The sequence below is a fragment of the Labrus bergylta genome, chromosome 13 (genome assembly GCF_963930695.1).
Source record: "Labrus bergylta chromosome 13, fLabBer1.1, whole genome shotgun sequence".
Taxonomy (NCBI): domain Eukaryota; kingdom Metazoa; phylum Chordata; class Actinopteri; order Labriformes; family Labridae; genus Labrus; species Labrus bergylta.
The window spans coordinates 26,575,819-26,599,973 of NC_089207.1; the positions used below are offsets into that span (position 1 = coordinate 26,575,819).

The 24,155-nt window shown below is 40.4% G+C and overlaps 1 protein-coding gene across 10 annotated transcripts in view; it reads left to right on the forward strand.

Moving 5' to 3' along the window:
• Positions 1-24,155, forward strand: part of pkp4 (plakophilin 4) — a 78,403-nt gene that overhangs the window by 9,705 nt on the left and 44,543 nt on the right. For 2 of the 10 annotated variants that reach the window (XM_065962098.1, XM_065962097.1), the window contains exons 1-3: positions 2,489-2,591; positions 4,827-4,960; positions 21,542-21,654. In XM_065962098.1, coding sequence (XP_065818170.1) covers positions 2,576-2,591; positions 4,827-4,960; positions 21,542-21,654 — 263 coding nt within the window. In that variant the 5' untranslated portion in view covers positions 2,489-2,575. Of the gene's footprint in view, positions 1-2,488; positions 2,592-4,826; positions 4,961-5,874; positions 5,993-6,169; positions 6,200-21,541; positions 21,655-24,155 lie in introns of those variants that run through there. The other 8 variants (XM_065962099.1, XM_065962100.1, XM_020644128.3 and 5 more) reach the window with 6 other exon arrangements.

Below are 24,155 nucleotides of genomic sequence, written 5' to 3' on the forward strand. Positions count from 1 at the left end.
TATAAAATGTAGACGCAATCATGTGCCACAGAGGCCGCATGGGTTTTTATTTATATTAACAAGATGATTCCACTGATCAGCTCTTATGGAATGAAGTTGTGCCAAGCAGTGAATATCTAATTTTGTTTTTGGTGTGATTCTTGTTTGTTTTTTAAGGATACTAAAGCAGATGGTTTTGAGGTTAAATGGGGTGGTGAACTTAAAAGTATTTATTAGCTAACTGCACACAATGCAGCTTTTTGGGTTGTGATTTCCCTTCATGCACTGTCAGGTTTGGTTCTCTATGTGGAATGCCAAAATCTTAAATAAGACAGTGATCAATAATTACTTATCTCTTCTTTTTTATGGAAAATGAAGGTGTGGTGAGAAGAGAGATGTGGCCTGTTGCTCTGTTCTGTGTTTCTGCTCTCAGCTCTGTTTGTGCAGCAGATTTCTCTGCCCTTTTAAGCTTAGCAAGGCGGAGCAATCAGCATTTGAACTGCTGCTTCCTTGAGACTCCCTGCAATTGAAATTCTGTCTGATGTATAATTATTTCTGGGCTCATCTCCATTTGTCTGTGCTGAATGCCTGTGACCTGGTGTCACACAGCCTGCTAAAGACAAATCTCTTCCTCTCTGACTGACAGACAATGGATCTATTGACTTGGAGAAACACTGCATGTGCTCAGGTGATGGTAGTTTATCTTCTCCTTGAAGTAAGAAAGCGGGAAATAAAGGAACACAATATTGAGTGCACTGAAGTCACCTGCTAACTGTTAGATTTCTGCATTAACGTTACATCTGAAAGGTTGTGTTAGCAAAGAGGATTTCAAAGAGGGCAGTTTTATGCAATGTACATTCTTGCTTCTACTTATATGTCATATATGTATGCAATGGCATTCAAGTAAGGATTTTTTGTTTGTCGTACTGTTTCCTTGAAACAGACTAGAACAGACACAGTCAAAGAAACTTTTCCTCAGCTAGAGCATGACCTCACACACCATCAATCCCAGTGAAAACATTTTCTTTGGCAGGAAAAAGACAACTCACTAATACACTTAGAGAAAATATGCAGTTTTGGCTCAACCTTTGTCCTGAAGAAAAATATGCTTACTGACCAGCTGCCTTTTATGAGTTACAATAATCAGGAGTCAGTTGTACATGTATTCTAACCTGTTTTCATCTAGTAACCCAGTTTTCTGGGTACATGTAAACGCAGCAGCATGACGACTGATATCATATTAGCTGGTGCGGTGCTCCTGGGAGAAGGTGACACAAGGCACAGGTGGCTTTCAGAAGGATCAGCGAGCTGATGAATTCATGTCTGTGGAGGAAATTGATGCATGAGGCAGTCTTTGAATCTGGGACGATGGGGTTGTCTCAACTCTCTTAAGCTGCTTTTACAGCCTCCTTTATTAAGACTTGTCACTTTGAGATTCAAAAACCCTTCCCATTTTCCCTTTTCCACCTTGTACCACAAAGAGGGAGAGAAAGATGAGTTGTGTAAGAAGCAATGAGGAGTGGCCAGAGTCTGAGGTCAGTAGATCAGATCACATAATGCAATGAGTCAGGGTGGGGTCAGACTAATACTGTGTCTTGGCATACCAGGAGACACTGGGGCTTTAAAGGGCAGCTTAAGCTCTGACTGGTAGTGTTTGTTAAGAGATGCTTATGTTTAAAAGTCGTACAAATCTGTCACTGAAAGAGATACTTCAGGTTTGTTTTGAATGACAGAGTATCACAGCCAGTCACATGGACTAAAGAGGAGAGGAGGTAAAACATTTTTATTTATCAATTCCAAGATGAAGCTGAAGTTGAGGTATTTTTTGCAAGATATGAAAAAAATCAGTCTAAAAAGGATTTTTTCCTTTCAGGAATAAAATAAAAATGTCAAGAATATAGTTAATAATGATACACTTTTATAAGTTCTGTCAAATATAAGCTAAAATAACAGGTATAAGATTTTTTAAATTCTCACAATGAAAAACAGAACTTGATCTTTATTCTTAACATTTCAAATTGAATCCCTTCATTTCAACTCTAAACCAATGAAGCAATAATCTGCTTACAGTGTTTTAGTCTCATGCCCTGCCCTCAATGTATGATCTCCCATAGTTTTGTCATTAGCTTTAGTCAAAGACCTTGTCATGCTGTCCTATAAATAGTGTTTATGTTCTGCTTATTCAGGGAAAATAACCATAATGGTAATAATTAGACACTGGTTTGCGTCTTTGTTTAGACCAGAATGAGGTCATCTTTACTCTGTGGGAACTACAGCAGTCTGGACCTCAGGCAATAACCTAATGACAGCCTCAAAAGCTACACAGATCTTGTTTGACTACTTAGCTTTCCTCTACCTCTCAGCTGTGTCTGCTTCAAACTGTGTCAGCTCTTCACATACCAAAGTTGTTAACAGCTAAGAAGTTCAGTGAGTTTACTTTTCTCCTCAGTATTTGGAGGCAAACACTAAGAGAAATGTTGAAGAACCTGTAAGCCGTGTGCATAAAGGATGTTGTGTGCAGCATCGCTGGGTTCATCCTAAAGCTGCTGAGATCGAACAGAGCAAGATCGCTCTGTTCTGTTCTGGACCTGAATTAATGGGAAATTTCAGAGGTAGGTTCAGATACACATCATAACTTCCTTCCTTAGTGGTTCCTACAATAGGGTTCACTTTCCTTCTTGTATGTTGTTTTTTCTGTGGTTCCATTTCCTTCAGTCTGCTTAATGTGCACTTTCCTACAGTCAAGTTTATACTTCTGAGATTTATTCACATGGACAGATTACATACTCAGATTTTGTTCTGTAGGCGTGAGGAATTTCCTCTTTTTGACACGCTAGCAAGCCACTTTTTTTAAGGGGTTTGTGTTTTATCAAAAAGAGCAGTTACAGAGAGGCATGATAAGCCCCATTTTTTTTAACTAAATCTGTGTTTATTTAAATTAAGATTAACATAACAGAGCCAAGCTTCCTTGGCTTGACACGTCTTTGTCCTTCTGTGAGAGGATATTGTGAAAACGGAGAAAGGATTTGTGCTACCCGACCGGGTTGGCAACTTCTGTCAGATTTAAAAACTGCACTAGGTCAGTCCTCTGTGTTTGTGCAGAAGTCAAGGAGGAGGAGTTCTGTTGAATTCAAACAGTTTTACCCATTTCTTGTTGCTGTGTTTTCTGGAAATCAAATGCTATGTCCTCGATTCAAAGGCTGTAATGTAGGCGGTAGGGAGTGGGGGCGTTGTGTTGCAACACTATGAATGAGCAGGAAAGGAATTTGGGAGCCTGACAGGGAGATACATGGAATATCCTGTGTGGACTAACATACTTTGTAGTAGTAAAAACCGTATCTGTCATTCAACACCAGCACTGGCACATTGCTCTGTTAAAGCTCAGACACCTTGAAATGCTCATGCTGCCTTGGTGACAGACTCCCAGAATACTTCAGGGCCTCATTTCTGCCAAATGCCTGGGGGACCTCCCACATACTTTTTGCCTCCTCACTGATGCCTCATCCCTGGCCAAAAACTTTTATGTTCTACTGTAAACACACCAACCAGCTCACACAAACTGTCTGTCAGCTGGAGCTAAATGATTACTTACTTGTTGTTCATGTGTGTGCTGGTGGATTTAAATCAGTCATTGCATTTACATAACATTAAGTGACCCTTCAAAAGTATTTCAAATTCAAATAAGCTAGTTCAGTTAAGCTAGTGTGCCTTCAGTTACCCTCAGGCAACCATTGTGAATAAAAAGAAAATTAGACACTTTCATAGGGGAATATTCAGCTGTTAACGGTAGGGCTATTTTGAAAATTACCATATGGAAATTTCATGTTGGCTTTAACAGCTTACACTCTACATATTCAAATTCATAGTAAAAATGTCTCGTCACAACATGAACTCTTTCTTGCTCAGTCAAGGAAATCTTGCAGGATGAGATATGTGTATAAACGAACAGGCTGAATATATCTTTGAATTGGTATCTTGGAGATGACAGAGGCAGTCTATCTCTAAGGTAGTAAAAGTCATAGTAAAATCCCCCAACTCACATACCTCCTGTGTTATTAGAGCCCCTTGCTTTTGTTTCTCTGCTGCAGCCCTGAGCTGTGATGCAGCCATCGCAGCCTTCAGCCGCCCCTGTCTGGCTCAACAGGCTCCTTCAAGTAAATATGGATCCACCTTCAGCAGTGCTCCCTTGATACCCCCCCCCCCCCCCTGTCAACAGATATAATGAGGCCATAACTATTCGTTCTACTTTCTCATTTCAATCCCGGACAAGAGGCCAGAGAGAGCGACAGAGACCGGAACACCTTATCTCTTCTGTCAGGCTGCAGGCTTGTTTTTGGTTTTATTGTCTCTCAATGGCCTGCCCTGTTGTCTGTTATAACCTCTTCACTGCGTCTTATAAAGGCATATTTTCCCCATATTCTGCACATGCTTGATATTTTTGCGCCTACACTGGATCATTGTCTAGTATTTTTTTATTTGATTGTATTAATTACGCAAATTATTATTTAACTCGTGTTTTTCAACCCATATGGCATGGATTTGCACTGTCACAGACATAAAACACTGACAGTCTTTTTCTCTATGGACCATATGGCATGTGTGGGTGTGTGTTTGTCTATTGCTGGTGGTGGCATGTGACCATTGATAGTCACTTCTCTGCTCCACTCGCCTGGGTGTTTTGAGGAGTGGTTGACACAAAGTGTGTGTTTAAGAGCAGAGTGTTTTTACACAGGCATGCACAAAGCCTGATATGTGTGTACAAGATAGTGTTGTTGTTTTTTTTTAGAGGAGAGTCTGTGCTGACCAGATCATGGTGTGTGTATGTGTGCGTTTGTTTGCTCACACAGGAGGAATGCCAGCTCCTGAGCAGAGCACAGTGACGGAGGAGGGGCTTCTGCTGACCATCCGCGACAGATCAACTGGTCGCAACATGGAGGCTGAAAACACCGCCAATAACATCCTGGCATCGGTCAAGGAACAGGTAGAGGGTTTCTTTAATTCATTAAACTCATGCTACAAGTCTCATATTATAGAACAGTTAGAGCTTTTATGAACCATTTATGCACAGCGACATTTATAAAAGGCTAAATGTCATGGTGACTGACAAATTGTACTTCAAGAAATCCACTGGGCAAAGTAGGTGGACATATTTAACTGCATATAAATGCCACACAGCCTGTTGTGAGTGTATTCATAAACCCAAATTTGGACTTGTAATTTCTCAGTGTGTGGGACGATGAAAGACTTTTGTAACCAGAACTGTGGTCCGACTGAACTGCCTACTTTTTTGTCTTTGCTCTAAAATGTAATGGGAATAAGTTTGACTAGAGGCTATTAGCAGTTAGCTGTCTGCAGTCATGGCCCAGCTTGCATCAATGAACAAGGAGGAAGATCATTTCTTGCAGGATTTGTGAGCCTGTGGTGGAACATGCCCTCTGACTCACTCCATCTATGCATGTTTCTTTGTGATTCATCCACACTCCCTCCTGTTACACTCATGCACACTCTCCTTTCCTTTCTGGCTTCCCTCCAGCACTGCATATTCCCGAGAAGCCAACACAGGGCAAACTGGGCTAAAGAGCTTTTGCTCTTATTAATGATGTTAATTCCCTTTTGTGACAGCTTCTCTTCCTGAGTGACACTTTAAATGAGCTACACTTTGAGATTAATGAAATGCGTTAGGTGGTGTTTATTAACAATTTGCTTAAGGAAATCCCATTTAGGCTTACTGCGGGAAAGTGTTGTATTGTTTACTCAAGTAAGGACGGAAGGAAGGAAGGAAGGAAGGAGGTAGCACCTGTCGATGTCACTTCCTTCCCTAGAGTATTCCTCAGTGGCTCGTCCGGTTAGAGCAGCTATCGAGGCGAGCAGGAAGAGTGAGTACAGACTGCCTGAGCTGTTGCTATTAGAGCGACAGGAGACGTGCCTCGGAGGGGATTCCGGCCAAAGACTAAGGACTGGAAAATGACTGTTCTCTTTGGTGCTTAACAGAGTTGGAGAGGCAAATCATAGGGTGAGTGTGATTTAAAAACAAAATAGAGGAGGTCAGAGAATAGGCTAGTGTGAGAGTGCTGTTTCCCTCTTGTGCTTTTTGCATGAGGTTTTCCTGTGATTGTTAAGAGGCAGACCTTCGAGGGATCTCTCTCTGTCCATGTAAACATGTGAGTCTGCTGCGCTGTGGTCGCGGTTAGGGCTGGGGCTTAGGATGACTGGGTGCTTGGTAAGTGTTTACTCTTTGGTTCTACTCTCTGGTTTCTTTTCAAGCTCTTGTTACTGCCTTTTCATTGGCTGATTTGCTTTTCTTCATTTGGCTTTTCCCTCCTTTTATTCTTACATTTTCTTACAAACTTCTAGGTCTGCCACTGTTTAGTTACAGCTGCACAGGGTCTGCACAGATGCCCAAACAAGGACAGATTCATCAACATACTATAATACTCACTGTGTATTCATTTGCTTTGACTCATATTCCCTTTTCCTTTCGTTTTGACAACTAACAAGCTCCCCCCGCCTTTTGCCATCAATTTGAGGATTTAGTTCTGTCGCGCTGCAGTTCTTGATTAGCGTCCTGTCTTTGCTCTGTGCATCTTTAATAGCACTGATACACCCTCTGGAAGACACAGCGATAATGGTTTATTACCATTGACTCTATTTTAGATTTTAAATGTCAATGTTTTTCTTTCTGCACATTCTGACTTGCTTTGAAGAACCACATGTCCAATTTCTCAAGCCTGACTCCGACTTATTACTTAAAACTGTGTTGTAATTTAGAATTAACTTTACAAATCCCCCCTTCTTCTGTATTTATTATCTCATTAAAATTTAATTCAGCCAAAGGGGATGTTTCGAGGATTATCTAAGACCTACTTTTTTTTATCTATTTCATCTTAAGTGTAATTGAAGCAGTGGGAGGCTGTGGTGCTCATTCAGACAGATTGTCCTTAGCGTGGATTGTTCAGCAGTCACTGCACTTTTCTCTGCCTTACCATGTATTTTAGTCTTAGGTTTAACAAAAAAGTGCCGTATTCACCATTTTTTAATTTGGGGGAGAAGACATATACTACATGGAAGAGTAATCAATGGAATTGTTATTATTATTTTTAAGTTATTCATCATTCATTACATGATGATGTGATGCTAATTGCTGGTGTCCTCCATTCCTTTGGTTTGGTTGTCTGCATATGCAGTGTATTCTAAATGCAACACACGTTTTGTCAAATTGATGATGTTTTCTTAATTTGCTTGTGTTTTGTCTATTTGCATGTGTTAACCTAAATTGCGGTGTATTTAGCCCTCAGGGCCACCATAGTATTGGTTGAACAAAACCTGCATATCAGAATTATGAGACACTAGGAAAAATGAATTATGAATATTAATGTGCATTTGTTTACATAATGTAAAAATTATATGCTTAAATTGGTCTGATGAAATTAGAAGAAGCAGTATCTACCTGTTTCCTTTCTATCCACTAAGCCTGCTGTGGCCTCAACTAACTGGGCCTGCTCAGGGAGCATAACAGGGTGCATCCTTCAAGGTACCAGTACACTCCATCAAAAGTGCTTATCCGATGCTCAAACAGCTTTGGAAACCCCCTCACATGATACCTTTTGTTGCAATCCAATTTTCTCACCCACTTCATGCAGTGATAGCCGTTAGTGTGTAGAGGTGAAGATTCAACACGGTTTGAGCTTCTCCAAAAAATCTCTGTTTCAGAGACTTATTCCTTGCTCTCTTTGTGGAACAACTAGCCGCACTTTAAATGCCTTGCAGGGGAGATTGTCAGATTATTTGTACCATATTTTAAATCTTTAAATTATCACATCTTTCCACCCCAACCCACCTTTTAATGGGTTTGTTTGAAACAGTTTTTAATATTTTTCCCTTTTGACATGGTCAGATAATGCACACTACTGATAAGCTCACCATTTTCGAGCAAAGCCTGGCCTTAAGTGTTAGAAACAGCTGAAGCATCTAATATTAAGATTTCTCATTAAGGTCCTCTTGCACGTAGCCAGTGAGCCTAATGAGTGCAGATACAAGTTCAATGGAGCATTTGATACTCAAGTGTGTTGATGGCCGCATTCAATCAAGTGGCTTTCAGCTGTTTTACTTAATACACAAATTTGATGACTGCGTTATGTCTGAGCTAACAGTGTGTACTTTTACATGCACATAAAAAAAGAGTCACTATTTCCTGATATGGTAACCTCTTTAGAGTGCTTGACTATAATCTTAGTAAAGAACATGCATTTGAAATGTTGAATTATACAAATCACAAACATGTACACCAAGAGTAACCACATTTTCTTATGTTGATGCAGGTTATTAAAATACTTTGCAGTAGAACATTTCACATTTGTTGAAGCTAACAAAGCTCATAGGTGGATAAAGACAGATATGGACTGAAGTAAAACTAAATATGTGAACGGTGGGATCATTTTTCCATCCATTGTACCTTGATTGGCTTGGAGTTTCTGTGACAGGTCTAACTAAATAACATTATGCAAATTGCAAGTGACCCTTCAGAATGTTGCTAAAACGAAATGCAAAACGGATTCTGTTATGTTAATATTGGGAAGCGAATGCCACAAGATTACATCATCTAAAGGCCATTTTTGGAGGTTATGCCGCCGCACATTCCAACTTATTCCGTTTTATGTAGTCAGTGCTTCTGTTTCCACATGTGCTGCGCTCCGTCTCCAGTCCATGCCAGCAGCGCCACTTTGCCCCAAATACGCATCAAGTCTGTCTTCGATGGGGCTCGCTGCAAGCATGCGTCAAGCTGAACATAGTAGATGAAGTCAGCCAAGTAGCAGACAGAGCATCCAGTCAATTTCAAAATAATACATTATATACTGCTCCTGATCGTATACCCGTCAAAATGGGCACCAAATCCTCTTGTCAACTTTAAACCAGGGGTACAGTGGAACACAAGAGATTGATATTTGACAGTGGCTCAGTCTCCTTGTTTGAGAAATCCAGAAGAAAAAAAACGTTCCACTTGGACAAGTGTTATCAGATGTAAAGACGGTACAATATATATAATTGCTGCTAAGGGATTTATTTTTTGTTTTACGCATTGATAATGTTTCAATTCAGGTTTCCATCATGCAAACACATTATATGATTGAAAGCTAATATAAGCAGTGGATGTTGGAGTATCCTGGCATTTACAACAAACACTGTATTCAACAACCCTTTAAAAAAAAGCTACATTTCGATTTTGAAACAAGTATACAGAAGCCCTCAGGTTGTCCTGTAAGGGAGCCTTTGGCACCCACTGAGAGCAGGCATCAATGAGTGCGAGGTCAGGTCTTTAAAGAGCATCGTATTGATCAATCCACACTCCTCTCTGCCTCCTACAGCAGCTCCCAAGAGAGGGATAGCTGCAGGAACAAGGGGCCCTTTACTTGAGTCAACTTTGATTTTATCCTCACAAGAACTCGTTAATATACACACACATCTTCAATTGCTTGCCAGTATACCTGTTTTAGTCATGTTTGTGTATCAGCATCAGTGGACTTGGGGAACAGAAACAGTGGGAGGTATGTAGGTGATGATGAGGCTATAGTTTCATGACAACTCACATGTAGGAGAAACAAACTGTTATTTATTAACATTTTATTTGTCTGGTTATTAAGGTGAGTTTGCAGCAATAGCATATTCAGACATAGACAGAAGAGTTTTTTTCACTCTTTTCTGTGATTTGGTTTGATTTTCTGGTCAAGTAAGACCATTCCATCTAAAGAGCTGTAGAGCAAATCATTTCTGCTATCAAGATTTCAGTCCCTTTCCCTAGCAGAGACTGTGTTCCGATGCTCCTCGTCTCCTTCATTATGAGGCTTTGCCCTCAGAGTAATGCTATCATTAGCTGTGCCTGAACATGCCTATATGTGCCACTCCACTGGCCTAATAGGCACACTGCACTGTGCTGTTTCAAAACACAGTCTCCCAGAAAACACCAGGGTGGAAACTTCCCACTTTGTTGGAGGGTCCAATACACATGAAAAGTCTGTGCTTGCAAACTGGACTGACCCGGTTTTCATCTGAATCAGGCACAGACAGACTCCTTCCTTCTGTGCTGAGCTCATAAGATGACCTTGCTTTGAGTGCTACAACTCAAGCTCCCTCTTAAAGGCTTGATGAGCTTGCTGAAATATTACCCACCTGAGATATGAATGCAAGCCTCTATCACATTTTAATGAAGCCAAAGTCGTCTTTGTCTACGTGACCCAGCTTAAGGAGTTAATAGTTGGGGTCAGGTCAAAGCTTCAGGCGGTGGTTACACCATTACGCATTTCAATGCCAGGAGAACAGCCGGGAGGGTGAGTCCTCTCTGCAGGCAATAGTGTCTATTCCACATCCCTGGGCAAAATAAGGACTCTAATTACAATCGACTGGTGATTTTCTCCACTCCTCAGGGTCTTATCTGCCCTCCTCTCCCTACTGCTGCCGCTGCTGTGACACAGGCAAGGAGAAATCTAGAGGCATAAGCATTCTGGCCTCGATTATAGTCATAAAAATGGAAGCACGGCTCCAAGCAATTACCCCATGGGGGGAGCAGAACAAGCATGAGAGGGGAGACGGATTCAGAAGGGAGAGATACAGGTGAAGGAGAGTGCTCAGATATACAGCAGAAAGACAAAACGCTCACATACGGAGGGGAGGGCTCAGAGGGTGGTGAGTAAAGGGAAAAGGACAAAAAGTGGCTACGTGAATCATGGTGGAGAGAGGCAGAGTCAGGGAGGCTGTCACCTGTGAATTGTTCTGTGAAGCGCTGTGGCAGGGTGCTGTCAGCGCTGTGGAAAACAGAAAAGAAGGAAAAGAGGAACAGGAGATAATCTTCTCCTAATGTGACATGATGTCAAAGGAGTGTGTGTGGTTGTGTGTGTCTTTCTTTGGCACAGTGCTGTCGTTTTGAACTCGGCCCTTGGAGATCCCGCTGCAACTAGCCTGTTAATACTCATCACCATCACTGTCATCCTCATCAGTGTTACTATAATCATTGCCACTGTCAATAGCACTCACAGAGGAGTCAGCCATTTGGGAGCAGGGGCAGGAGAAGAACAGTAAATGCTGCTGGGCTGTCCTTGGAAAACCATAAGTCCACGAAGGAAGTTAAGGAAGTAGACTGGGTGAATAACCAATGTGGTTTTTGTTCATGTGTCCTCCTTTGCCCAAACAGAGATGAGGACTGATCCTGAGATAATCGCACTAGTCACTGCAGTCTTTGTTCACTACACCAACCTGCAGATTGACAGTCCCTAGATTGCTTACTCTCCTCATTTTAGCCTGGAGCAATGTTCTTTTAGTCTGACACAGCGCCATTGATCTCTCAGTGGAATTGTATGTTCTCACGTCTATGTGAATAGCACAGGCAGTGTGATTGCACTGCTGCAGCATTTCTAACTTTTTTTCTGTGTTCCAATCTGGGAGATACAGACTGCTTTTATGAATTACTCTCAATTACTGCCACTATGCAGGGGCATTATCATCAACAGCACCACATTAGATTTTTTACTAAGATTCAACAGCCCGTAGTGACACAAACAACAGCAGGTTTAGTACAATTCTTAGATCAACAGAAATAAGTTGCAGTGGTGAACTCTGTTTCTAAATCCAGTCTTTATAAATGTATTAAGAGCATAGATAATAAAACAATGCTGTTAGATAAAAATTGCAGAGCCTCTAGAAGTCTTTGAAAACATTATGGGACAGAAGTTTGCCACATAATAGTCTGATATCATACGCATTTGAAGCCAAGTTTGATTTTCAAATGGAGTATTTAAAAGATAAATTGTGTCCATAGCTACACAGAACTTTTAATTTGAAATTATTACAAATGATGCCACAGAATCCTGATTCCATTTGAACTATTATAGTGAACAAATTGTAATTATGGGTATCTAACCATGAAGACTAATGGGGCAGAAACACAAGGACAACTTTACCACTTGCCTCTGCAAGAAGCATATATATATGTTCCTGATGTCTACCCAAATTACCTCTGCCAGTCATGCCATCTCAAAAAGGCCTGAAAAAACCCCACTTTAAGTCAGTATTAAATGAGCCGAGACTATATCAAAGTGTTAAACAAACAAATACATGTTGAATCCTCATGCAACATAAACTGTGGGGAAGAAAATCCTCAAAACCCAATTTAAAATGTTGGATCTGTTCATAAGCACTGACAGGATTTCTCTCCCGCTCTCCCCCTCATAAAGTAAATCCTCTCTGTCTTTATTATTGACAGTCGTTCTTTTGTTGTCAATCTCTTGCATGGCAAGCAGTGGCTGCTGTAGTTGCCATTGCATATGACAGCTCCTTTAATAGCATTCAGCACACGAATGACGGTTTCTTTGACGACATTTTGATTATCAAGCCAAATTGTAACTTCTGTGCAATGTTCCAACAACAATGTTCTCAAGGGTCTTACTCATCTGTGTCGGCGGCATGTTTTATCTGAAATGCCAGCAACATAGAATAGTTTTTGGAGTGATGATGTCAAGTGAACTCTGTCATAACAAGAGATATTTTTAAAAGGGTGCATGTTGTCATAATGTGCATCTTCCATTTATAAACTGTAGTTCACATATGGAGTCTTGCACACAGTAATGATCTAAGATGTAATTTTACCTTTAATACATTTAGCAAATTCATTAGGAAAACAACATTTTGCAACAGTTTTGTCTTGACTTGGCACTAAATGATATCTCTGCATATACAAAAGCAGGACTGAATTATGACTGAATAATGAAAAGAAGCCCTGCAAGTTTCCTGCTTTGAATGCTTGTTCACACATTGGAAATCCTTGTAGAAATTATGTTCTATTGTAATATTTTTCCCTTTATCAGCTCTCGAATGATATCTCAAATTTCTGTAGGTGGCTTCTTGTCACATTATCAGCTTCAACTGACTGAAAGCTCCACTGCAGCTGTGGGTGCTCAAGCTATTTTCTACCTCTGATTCACCTATAGCTGTGCCTGCAGCTGTACGCTCTCTTACCTCAGCAGGCCACTTTACTGTATTCTTTTATGCCTTTCTATTCATCTTTGTTATTATAATTCTGCAGCCAGCTTCCTTAAACCCTAGTATTTTAACAAGGTGACTTTGTGGCAGTTTTTGTAAGTATTTGCACTGCATGGTTCCTTCAGGTCTGGTCACACAGCCTGTTTGGAGGACTGTTTCTCTTCGCTCACACCTCAGGCCTGCTTTTCTGTCCCTGCTGCTGCAGAAATCCTTTAACCTCTGCTGTCATACTCCCACTGTGCAGCATTGTCAGGCTGTCGATGGCATGGGTCTGCCCCACTGCAGTGAGGATGCAGGCTTGTCAAGCCTCATTGCTGCTTAATGAAAAAACATATTTCTGCTAGATTCTAATCTTTGGTCATGAGGAAATCTGCCATCTGCACTACTTATGCTAAATGAATCTGAACTTCAAAAGTTAGCCCTTTCATTCCAGCCTGAGCCTAAATCAGCACAATCTAAACACACATTACACGGAATCACATTGGCTGCACTGGAGGTAACAAGAAATACGGATAAGATCTCTAGTCTTAATTAATAGCTGGGTTCGGCCACACTCTCTATACTCAGGCTTGGGCAAAGATTCAAAGGATTTATACCTCACAATTATTATTCTGACAGAGAAAGGAGGGTGCTGTCACCAAGAATATTCGAGCACAATTTCACACATCACTAACACTGCATCACATTATCATTATTCATCATAGTGTATAGGTGGAATGTATAACGTTGTAGGTTCCTTGTTTTACATACAGGAGGTGAAATGATGCATCTGTTCAGTTACTAGATAGTATCTCGGTTGAATCTCACATGATACAAACATGCGTTCCTGTCAAACATGCCAGAGGGATGGAAAAAATGTGTGACCAATCTAGGCAATAATGTTATTAATTTGCGTCCACACTAGCTCCAATGAATACTGCCTGTTACATGTGTTTGGATCCGACAAATATCTTTGATATATGATGAGGAGATGATACAAATGTAAGATGAAACCAAACTTAAGCAACCAACTTTTGAGTTGAATATTTGATACTAAGGATATTTTTATACAAAATCACTCAAATACAAAGTTCTAGCAGATAGCAGTAAACACAAGATTTATTTTTCAAAGAAGACAAATCTATCAATCTTTACCCAAATGCAGCTGAATCTGCCCATAAATGTGGCATAGATGCATTAAAATGTGTTGAACAATATGTTAGATTTCTTCAAAATTGACATTTGTAAGCCTAAAAACAACCCAAGGTCTGATGCAGGCTGCAGTATACGTGCTGACACAATTTTCTGTGGTTGTCTTATTGAAAGAATTTTTGAGGGAAAGAAACATTTCAGTATTTCAACATTTCAAATTGTACGAGAGATGTTTGAAACTCCAATAGTACAGAGAGTCTTTTCATTACTTCTTGTTTAAGGAGCTCGGCGTGATTGGCTGCTTTGTGTTTATCACAGAGTCTGCAGCTTCTTGTTTTGGAATATTTTGTATGTCAGATTGTTGTATTGCAAAATAAGAAACTTAACTATTTGAACAGCTGGTCAAAATTAAAACATGTAAAAAAGATGGTAATTGTAAAAAAAAAAAAAAAATCTTTAATTGATTTTAATTGGTCAGTATGGTTGTGTTCTTTATTGCCAAACAACCTGATATTGTGTTTTTAAGTGCAAAACTCAAGCAACTGCTTATTGTTTGATTTGATTATGTCCTATGGTCTTGCTGTAGGCCTGTTTTAGTGTAGGTCAGTGTGTGTTTACTGTATGACATTTGGGGTTTGTGTATGCATAAGCTTCTTTTATCTATGCTGAACTGCTGTCTATGTGCTGAAGCAGCAGCGGGCAGAAGCTACTTCAGGCATTGCAGATGGGTCTTGTATAGTCAGCATCCATAAAGAGGACAAGGGACACTGTATATTGGTTGCGTGATCTTCCGCCGTGTGTCATCTGTTTCTTTAGGGCCTATCTGAGGACACAAGGGGACAGGATCTGAATCAGCTCTTGGACTACAGGCAGATCAGGCCCAACAGGCTCATTGTAATGAGCAAATAAAAGCGTTGGGAGGCCTTGTTGGTAAAGGAAAGCCGGCCACCCATTGTCTCTGTCTTCCTCTGCTACACTAAGCCTGGTACCATCCAAGGCTGCGCCCACACCCGTTAAATAAGCATAGGGCTTGTTTAATGGTCATTACTGCTTTGCTTAGGCTGACTTGGATCGTTATGCTGAATGGATGTCTCCCATTTTGTGAAGGGGCCAATGCAATGAATTACACAGAGCAGTGCGTACGCTCTCTCCATGGCTAATGCGAGGCCCACTTATGAGTGTGATCCTTGTCCCTGTTTCATTAGACTTGGACCTGTTTTGGCTCAGAGCCCTTTCCTATCACATTCTAATTATGAATATATCGGATCCATTTTTCCATAACAATCTTAATGAGTCATGCACAAATAATGAGTCAAACATGTTGGAAATGTTAGAAGTTAAAAATGAAACAATTCATTGGGATTTTCTTGGCTGGCTATAAATGCTGAGTTTCTACCATTTTACTCCCACCATCCAGTTCTCCAAAGTGTCACAGTAAACGTCCCAGCTTACACTATTTTGATCATCAGTAGATCTTCAGTATTTAATTATTTACTTTAGAATCTGCAACCATATTTTGTCTTCAGATTGGTTTCTATTTTTCTAACCAACCCAAAGACTCTAAATTTAATACCATAAATGACAAAGGAAGTCTAACAACCTTCATGCTTGACCTTGAAGCTTAAATAATTTATTAATTTTTAAATCAACAAGTTTGATAACTGTCTCAGCTCTAGTCCCAGTACAATTAGGGATGCACTGGTTAACATCAGTATTGGCTGATATTGACTCTGTTGACATCCATTGGCTGATCTGCAAATTATGTCAGTAGCCAATATTAGCTGTTGTTTGGATCAGTGTAATTCTGTCAAACTAGTTATTCAGAGATGAAGTTTTTTTTTATTGGGCAGAAGAAGTCACCTGCTTTGCAAACTCTGATCGGTTTTCATTGTCAAACATGAGAGAAAATGTTGACAGTGTGGGAGTTTAATACTAAAAACATGAAAAAACACCCTGATTTTCACCATCTCCAGATGCAATTCAATGTTAACATTGAGATAAATATGCAGTACAGTTCATACAAAACACATAACATACCCACCTACTGAAAAACATTTCTGTAACCATTTTTTTTAAGCAATAGAAAACACCTGAAGAACTGAGAACTTCATACAGTAAGCTTGAGACTGCATCCATGACTCTCGATAGTCTTACAAGATCAGACAACATGTTTACCTCCTATACGCTTGGAGCAGCTTTGTATATCAGTAGTGACAGAGATTTCTGCGCCTTATGGTTGCAGCAGATGTCTCTCTTTGCTGTGCTTGATCAAGATCACAGACCATCTAAAGAGCTAAATTGATGGCCATACTGTTGTGTGAAATATTAAGAAATGTATGGCTTTTCATTCCTCCCTGCCTGCATGAAGCTTTCTATAACTTAAGTGCTGTCTGAGATGAAATTGCTGGACATGAGAAGTTGACACACTGCCAAACAAAACTTGGATAGTGAGCTTAAAAAAAGATTCCACAGAAATGGCGAGCCAATTTCTGTTCATAAATGTCACCAAATCAATAAGCCCTACACATATAGATATGTTTGGGCATGGTTGTTTATGTGTGGATGAGTTAAAATGTGTATGCATGTCAATCTGGATTTAATTTTTGATCTTTACATCGATCACATCTAAATGGCTATTGAACTCCATCTTAAAGAGATACTTCACCCATTTGCATTACGCTTTGTATCATTAGAAACCTGGTAGTATTTTTGAATGGTCGTGCATCCCGCCCTCATTTTCCCCTGTGATGGGAAATCTTTGTATTTCTGAGTCTGAAAAGGAGCCTCCAGTGACGCAAAATGACGATTTCTGCGTCACTGGAAGCTGTTGTGGTTAGCGGGGTGAAACTACAACGCTAGTTCCTCATATTTTTGACCACTGAAGCTACAGACCAATCACAGATCAGTGGGTGGGAACTCACTCCCAGATTCGAAACTTAACGTCCACCATATTGCTTGGAAGCTATGCTAACAGGCTCCATGGAGAAAGCTGATAATGACAAAAAAATATAAATATAGTGGCGAGATGGCTGCTGCCGACAGGCCGGTCTTATGTTTTGGCTGCTGTGGCCGCTGACCGCCACTGACGCTGCTGGCCGCCCGCTGGGGCCGCTGCTGGCCGCTCGCCGGGACACAAGACCGGCCTGTCGGCAGCAACCGTCTCGTGGCTATATTGCTGGCCGCCGTGGCAGTGAGGACGAGGAGCCGGGGCCGGCTCGAGCTGGGGTGGACTGGTAATGTCGGTGCTCTCACTGTTTGTCTATGGACACTGACATAGAGTCTGTTTTCTGACAGGAATTTCCAAGATACCAATTCCTTCTGGAAGAAATCTCGGAATCAGTTGAGGAAACGGCCTTATGTGTTGAAGTAAATATGTCTGTAAACCTGACGTTAGTGGGAGTGGCCTGCGGTGCTGTGCATTCTGGGATTTGGTGTCTTTCATCCACATGAGCCAAAAAGACACTTTCTGCCTTTTCTCAGCCAAGAAGACACAAGAATACCAATGTATTTCACATTTCTACTACATATATGACCCAATGTCAATACAGATTCATGTTTCAACGGGTGAAGTGTCCCTTTAATATATTTCCATATATTCTCTCTCATTCCTGTGTCAGCTGTGTGTGTCCATATGGTTTATCTCCCACTCTTGTCACTTTCACTGTATGTTTCTATCTGTAACACATTGGTGGCTTAATCTCACACTGGAGTAAAACCAACATTTTATCAAGTAGCTGTTTGAATCATCTCTTCCGCTATCTTTCTTCATGCATGTGTGAATCACCCTCTTATCACTATTATTCATTGTCCCTCTCTCTCCTTTTCCCTGAAGGCTAAATGTGAACTCCTATCCCTTGTTTTAGCTATAAAATCCTCTTATTACCACAGTCCCGTGTGTGTGTGTGTGTGTGTGTGTGTGTGTGTGTGTGTGTGTGTGTGTGTGTGTGTGTGTGTGTGTGTGTGTGTGTGTGTGTGTGTGTGTGTGTGTGTGTGTGTGTGTGTGTGTGTGTGTGTGTGTGTGTGTGTGTGTGTGTGTGTGTGTGTGTGTGTGTGTGTGTGTGTGTGTGTGTGTGTGTGTGTGTGTGTGTGTGTGTGATAATGGTTCAATCTTTTGACAATCCTCCAACTAGCCATGCCATATTGTTTGATGGGCTCAATCCCAGGGCCTGAGCATCCGTATCGATATAACCTTCGGACTCTGTGTACATTTTTAGGTGGACTTGGTTGAGTATGAGCAGGACCAATAGTTCAAATGTCAAAATGTATGACATAAAAAATATGTTTTATAGAAGCCAGTTTCATTAAATGAGTGATGGGCCGAATGCAACGTATGAATTAAATGTGATTCTACTCTTGACAATCTGCATCGAACCACTGTCAAAATAGATTTTAGTATCTTATGTTTTGATAAATCTGTCACATCCGTTGCAAGAAAAAAAGCAAAGCAACAGGGATGGCTGGAATATAAAAGTTGAAAATGGCAATTTCCATTTGACTTAATCTCTCAGCGGGGGTAATGTGTCACACAGAGACTTGATGGCTCATTCCTTCTTCTGAGGCTATGCTTCACTACAGTGTTTCATCTTCAAACAGTTTTTTTAAGATAACAGATTTCCATCCAGACAAGCCTTTTAGCCCTGCTCCAGAACACATTTCCAACCATGCTAACATGCCTGAAAGCGCTTATGACAAGACCATTCACTGGTCCTGCGCTGGTATACACGTACATGTGCTAGTTTGAACAGTCAGACACAAAACAGGCCCTGATTCTCACACAACAGCATAGAGCTGAAACGGCTTCTTGACCCCACTGGCTTCCCTCCTGCAGATTTAAGTATAAACACAACATGTTGAAATTAACTGCAACAGCAACAAGCACAGACAGCAAGGTCATTTAGGCATTCAGTAAATAAGTTATGTTGAATTATCAGCTGCAAGTCATAACTGATCACTGATCAAAGCGGGTCATGTTTCCCTGAAATCCAGAAGTCTGTGAAGAAGGTGTAATCGAAGCAAAACATTTTATGGAGAAAAAATATTTAGCTGTGGCAAAAGTAAATGAATGTTGTATCTGCTCTTTCTCTAGCCCTAGACTGCCAATAATGAGGGGTCAAAGTGATTCTACTTCTGTGCCGCCATCAGAGGTAGTGTCAGAGATGGTACAGGGGCAAGACAGGATCAGCAGAGCCAGCAGGGTGGAACAGCACAGTGTGTGTGAGTGCGTGTTTGTTTACATGTAGTGCTTCGGCAACGCCATCATGCAGTCTGAATTTCACAGACTGGAACACCAATATTATTGCATTTTCGGAATCATTATGAAAGTAAAAGACAGAATGACGGCGGAGCTTGGTTACGGCGCTGTTGCAGAATCGCAATCTGACAAAGGCTTCTGTTTTGCTCTCAGAGCTTCTTCTGCACTTTGGTAGTTTGTTGGCATCACATGTTTTTTTTAAAGCAGATAGCAGGATGATCACTACAATTTCATGAGGAGTCTGCCCCATGATACTGGCCTGTGCTGGATCTAATAATGTAAATTATTGTGATAATGGTCTGAAGTAAACTTGCTCTGTAATAACAAGAGGCAGCTCAACAGGCCAATTATAAGCTTGATATCACGTGTTTGGGGAATATATATTACGTTTCAAACAAAGGTAATGACAGGGATAGAAATAGTTTTAATTTCTTTTCATCGACTGGTCAGTTCTACCATTGGACTGCATATTGTCAAGGCAAGAAAAAGCTCTAAGAGATTACGACTTTGACTGAATGTCTGTCGTTTTGAGTAAAGGTTGACTTCTGTTGTTCATATTTTGTATCTTATTACAGATAGCAGCATTACCATTCCTGTACTTCACATAGATTTGCTGTAAGTTGCTACTAATGCAAACTATCTATTTCCTCCTGCTGCTTCACATTAAAAGCGTTCCGCATGGAAATCCCTTGAAAGCTTTTGCTGCAAAAGCAGCTGCTGGGAGCACATTTTATTTATCTCAAAGATAAGCAGTGCTGTGGTAGCTAAACAGTTCTCCAATAAAAATGAGTTTAACAACAAGATTTCTACTACACTACTACACAGTTTTTGTTGGATTGAGTTGGAAATACTGCCAGAGAAGAATTTTACCAGATTACAGCTGTTGTGAGCTGCCGGTCTTTACTGTGGTTTGTGCTGAACAAAACATTTCTATCATCTATCTATTATACAATAACTTAATGCATAACATAATGTCACTCTTGTCTTGAATATTCATTTTCAGTATATTTCACTAATCTCTGTCTATCAAGAGCTTACTTATTGTCTTTGCTACATGCAACACAAACTATAATTAAGCTTTCCCAAACCACTGCAAGGGTATTCCAGTCACATGAAGATATGTCCTAATATTAAGGAAACAGGGTTTAGCAGTTTTCCTCCTCCCTACCACTGCAGTCAAGCTTCACATTTCCACAGCTGATGGGAGGAGAGCAGTGGAGGGTATAAAGCAGCACTTAGGGGGAGGGGAGAGGAGAGCATATCTACAATGTGAAGGGAGATTTCAGTGTGTCCCCAGGGAACATTTGAGAGTAGGTGTGAAAAGTAGGCTGGTCTTAGTGCTTTAGAGTGACTAAACTTCCACAGACAGGTCACAAAAGAAGCTTACAGCTGGTTTGTGTAAGTGTGTGTGAGTGTAAGTGACCATGGTAATGGACATTACATGGTCAAACTAAGGATAGCAAGGCCAGGATCCTGCCTTCTGACATATGGTGAATGAGGCCTTTTTGCAGGAAGTGTTAGCACTAGAGTGCAGATACTCTTTGTACTGCCTAGTTAAAGGTGTGGGTGAGTAAAATGGTATTTCAAAATTATGCATATTTCTGTGCATGTGTGCAGTTTTCCTGTACACAAAATAGCCTGTGTGTATCTTATGAGTGGCATGATGCAGTGCTAGGAGCCAGAGAGCTGTGCAAGTAGCCTTACTCAGGCTAGATAATTAGTCAAATGCTGATTTCTACACAACTCCCATATAGGAAAAAATGCCACCAAGGCTAAATATCACCCATTGAAGTGGTGCTTATCTCCCTGTGTGGGCTGGAAATATGGCTGTACCTTATAGCCTGGTTGTGTATGTGTGTACACTTACATTTGTACTGGAATGAACTCAGTCTCTATTTTTTAACTGCTTGTGAGCTAACATCTCTATTTAGATTAGCGTCTGTGTTAAGCTTCTGTTTAGTTACATCATTAACCTACATACCATGATTAAGCATTACACTATTGGAGCAGGCTGTCAAACTGTCAACCTGCCTTCCTCATATTGACATCACATTTGTCAGATCTGCCAATAGTAGTAAGAAAAGCTCTCTATGATGAGACTAAATCCCTGACTCTATTCTCCTTTCTCTCTTTTTGTAATGTGTGTATGAGCAGGAGCTGCAGTTTGAGCGGCTAACCAGGGAGCTGGAAGTGGAGAGGCAGATTGTGGCCAATCAGCTGGAAAGATGCAGACTCGGGGACGAGTCGCCAGGCGCTGGTAGCAGCAGGTAATGAGAGGATGAACACACACACACACAAAACACTCAGAGCCGCAATCCAACACATGGCTTTTCCATCCTTCACAGCAGTGGCCATATTCCATAGTGTAACCTTATGGCATAGTGATGCAGCAACCCAGTGTGATGATCAAATGTAATTGGTCAGTCTGTAAATCTAATATATTTCCTTCTTGTCTTGTTGTTATTTGAAGAATTTGATTTGTGCTGGAATCTGACCTTGCTTATTGTGTTGAATCCCTTTTATGTTAAGAAAATATACAACTTTGTAGGAAAAATATCAAGCCTATGTTTTTGACTGACAGCATGTCTGTGAGTGCAATTGTATGAAATTGAAGTGTTGTTTGCTCAGTGAAGCACTGCTATCAGTATAGAAGGAGTGTGGAGCTTCTGAGTTTGTTCAAAAACTCATTCTCACTTCATCTGCTAAGACACAAGCTGGCCTGATCATCACACCTCAGTGAGCACACATTCTGTCCCGTCTGCTCTGGCTCAGTCATGTCAGGTTCATTTGTACAGTTCAACTCCACATACAATATATCCCTATTGGGCTACACTGATGCCCTGTGAAGAAGGGCTGACTCCAGACTTATATTATCACATGGCTTGATGGTTGATGTGATTTGTCAAAGATGCAGAAGGTTTTGAGATGCAGTGAAATATAGAAGCAGCATTGCAGTGCACAAGGCCTTGACGATTGAGTATTTTCAAAGGTTCATGCATCACTGTTTTCAGTTTTAGTTGCACTTACCAGTATTTAAGAAGTAAAATTTGAATCATCTTTTAGGGCTGTTTAAATTGTAATACTTTTAAGTGGCAAGGGAAATTACAAAAGAGGTTAATAGACTGTGACATTCAGAGATTGCTTTATGGTCAGATTATTCAGGCTCTATTAATAAAAATGTTCTTTGTCGCTTCTACTTATTTGCTTCAGTCAAGGGCAGTTTCTGATGGCACAGCATAGTGCTCTATTGTGTTGGTATCTTACTTGCTATTTTGCCAACCTTTACATTTATGTGTCACTCTAATGTCTTATGTGTTATACCTCTGTACAGTCAGTGGTAACACATTCAATTATTATTATGAGGGTATGATGGTAAGACTTTGGATTAAACAGTGGATCATAATGTACTGGGCCCTCTTGTGTCGAATGTATAGCCCAAATTGTGGTATCATAGATTGGCAAGTAAGACAGTCAGTTGTATCATTTGATGATAATAAACAACAGTGCAGTCTCAGTTGAAGGTTTAATGTTAGTGACAGCTATCAGAATGTCAGTAAGTATTTTTCCACCAATGAAACTTGTGTTTTTTATTTCTGTTGGTATCTGAGTGGTATGCAATACCGGCTGATACTCAACTCTTAGTATTGGAATATTTTTTGGAAGATAAAATATTTACTGTAACATTTCTTTCTGCCCAGAGACTCTACATAGAGGACGTGTAATAAACTAAGACTCTCAGAAGTCATAGCTTGAGCGAATGGTACATTGTATCCTATCCAGGACACATGGAAATCTACATTTTGTATAAAGATATAAAAGTGCACATTGCACAAAAAATGGTCCCCTAAGATGTTTTCTGACCACTGGTCCGAGCTGCAATTGTTCTCAAATAGACCATGATATTTCTAGGTAATGGCTCTGTGTGATCTCTTAAGAGCTTTGTGATAATAAGCACTATGCCCTTATACGATGCATTCTTGCACTCCAGCCTGCATACCTGCAAAAAGCAACCACCTACTACCATCATTTTGCGGTACTCAGGAGTAAGAGTGTCCATTTCCCCTTTCTCTCTTTTTTAGAAAGAGTAAGGGTCACAGCTATAGAACAGCTTCAAGTGCTGTCAAAAAGGTCCGAACAACAGCTCTCTCTGAAAATATACACAGCCTGGCTATTTACTTTTCCATTTCCTCTTTTTCTGTATTTCAGAGTGAGCCTCAGCTACATTCAGACTGAAGGCAAAGCATTACAGGGGCGTTAATATTTCGGCTTGAAACTACAGTCTGAGTAGGGCTAATATCAATCTCTTGATATTAAAGGGATGATTGTTGTAGCCCCCTTATTCCTTTTCTTTTCTATTTAAAACCTATTTTTCATAATACTCATTGAACAACATAGAGCTTAAAATGTCTTTATTCCTGCAGTGTATATCTATTTAACATTGAATTCATCAATCAACTATGTGTCAACTGCTGTTTGAACCGGTTCCTCCTTGTTTTGTACATCTGCTTAAGTAGTGTGAGCATTGTTACTTTATAAATACATACTGTACTCCAGCATTTAATTTTAATGTTTTTCCCCCAAAATAATGGGTGAAAATCTTAACTTTAGGTATGTGTTGTAAGCTACTTCGGTGGACTTACACTAGGCAATAGGTACCGGACAGCCTTCATTATCAAGACATCCCAGAATATTATGGCTGGACCTGACTAAAATGACTAAAAACAAGCCACCAAGTCAGTATAGTAGCCATCATGTTCTCTGTGTTGTT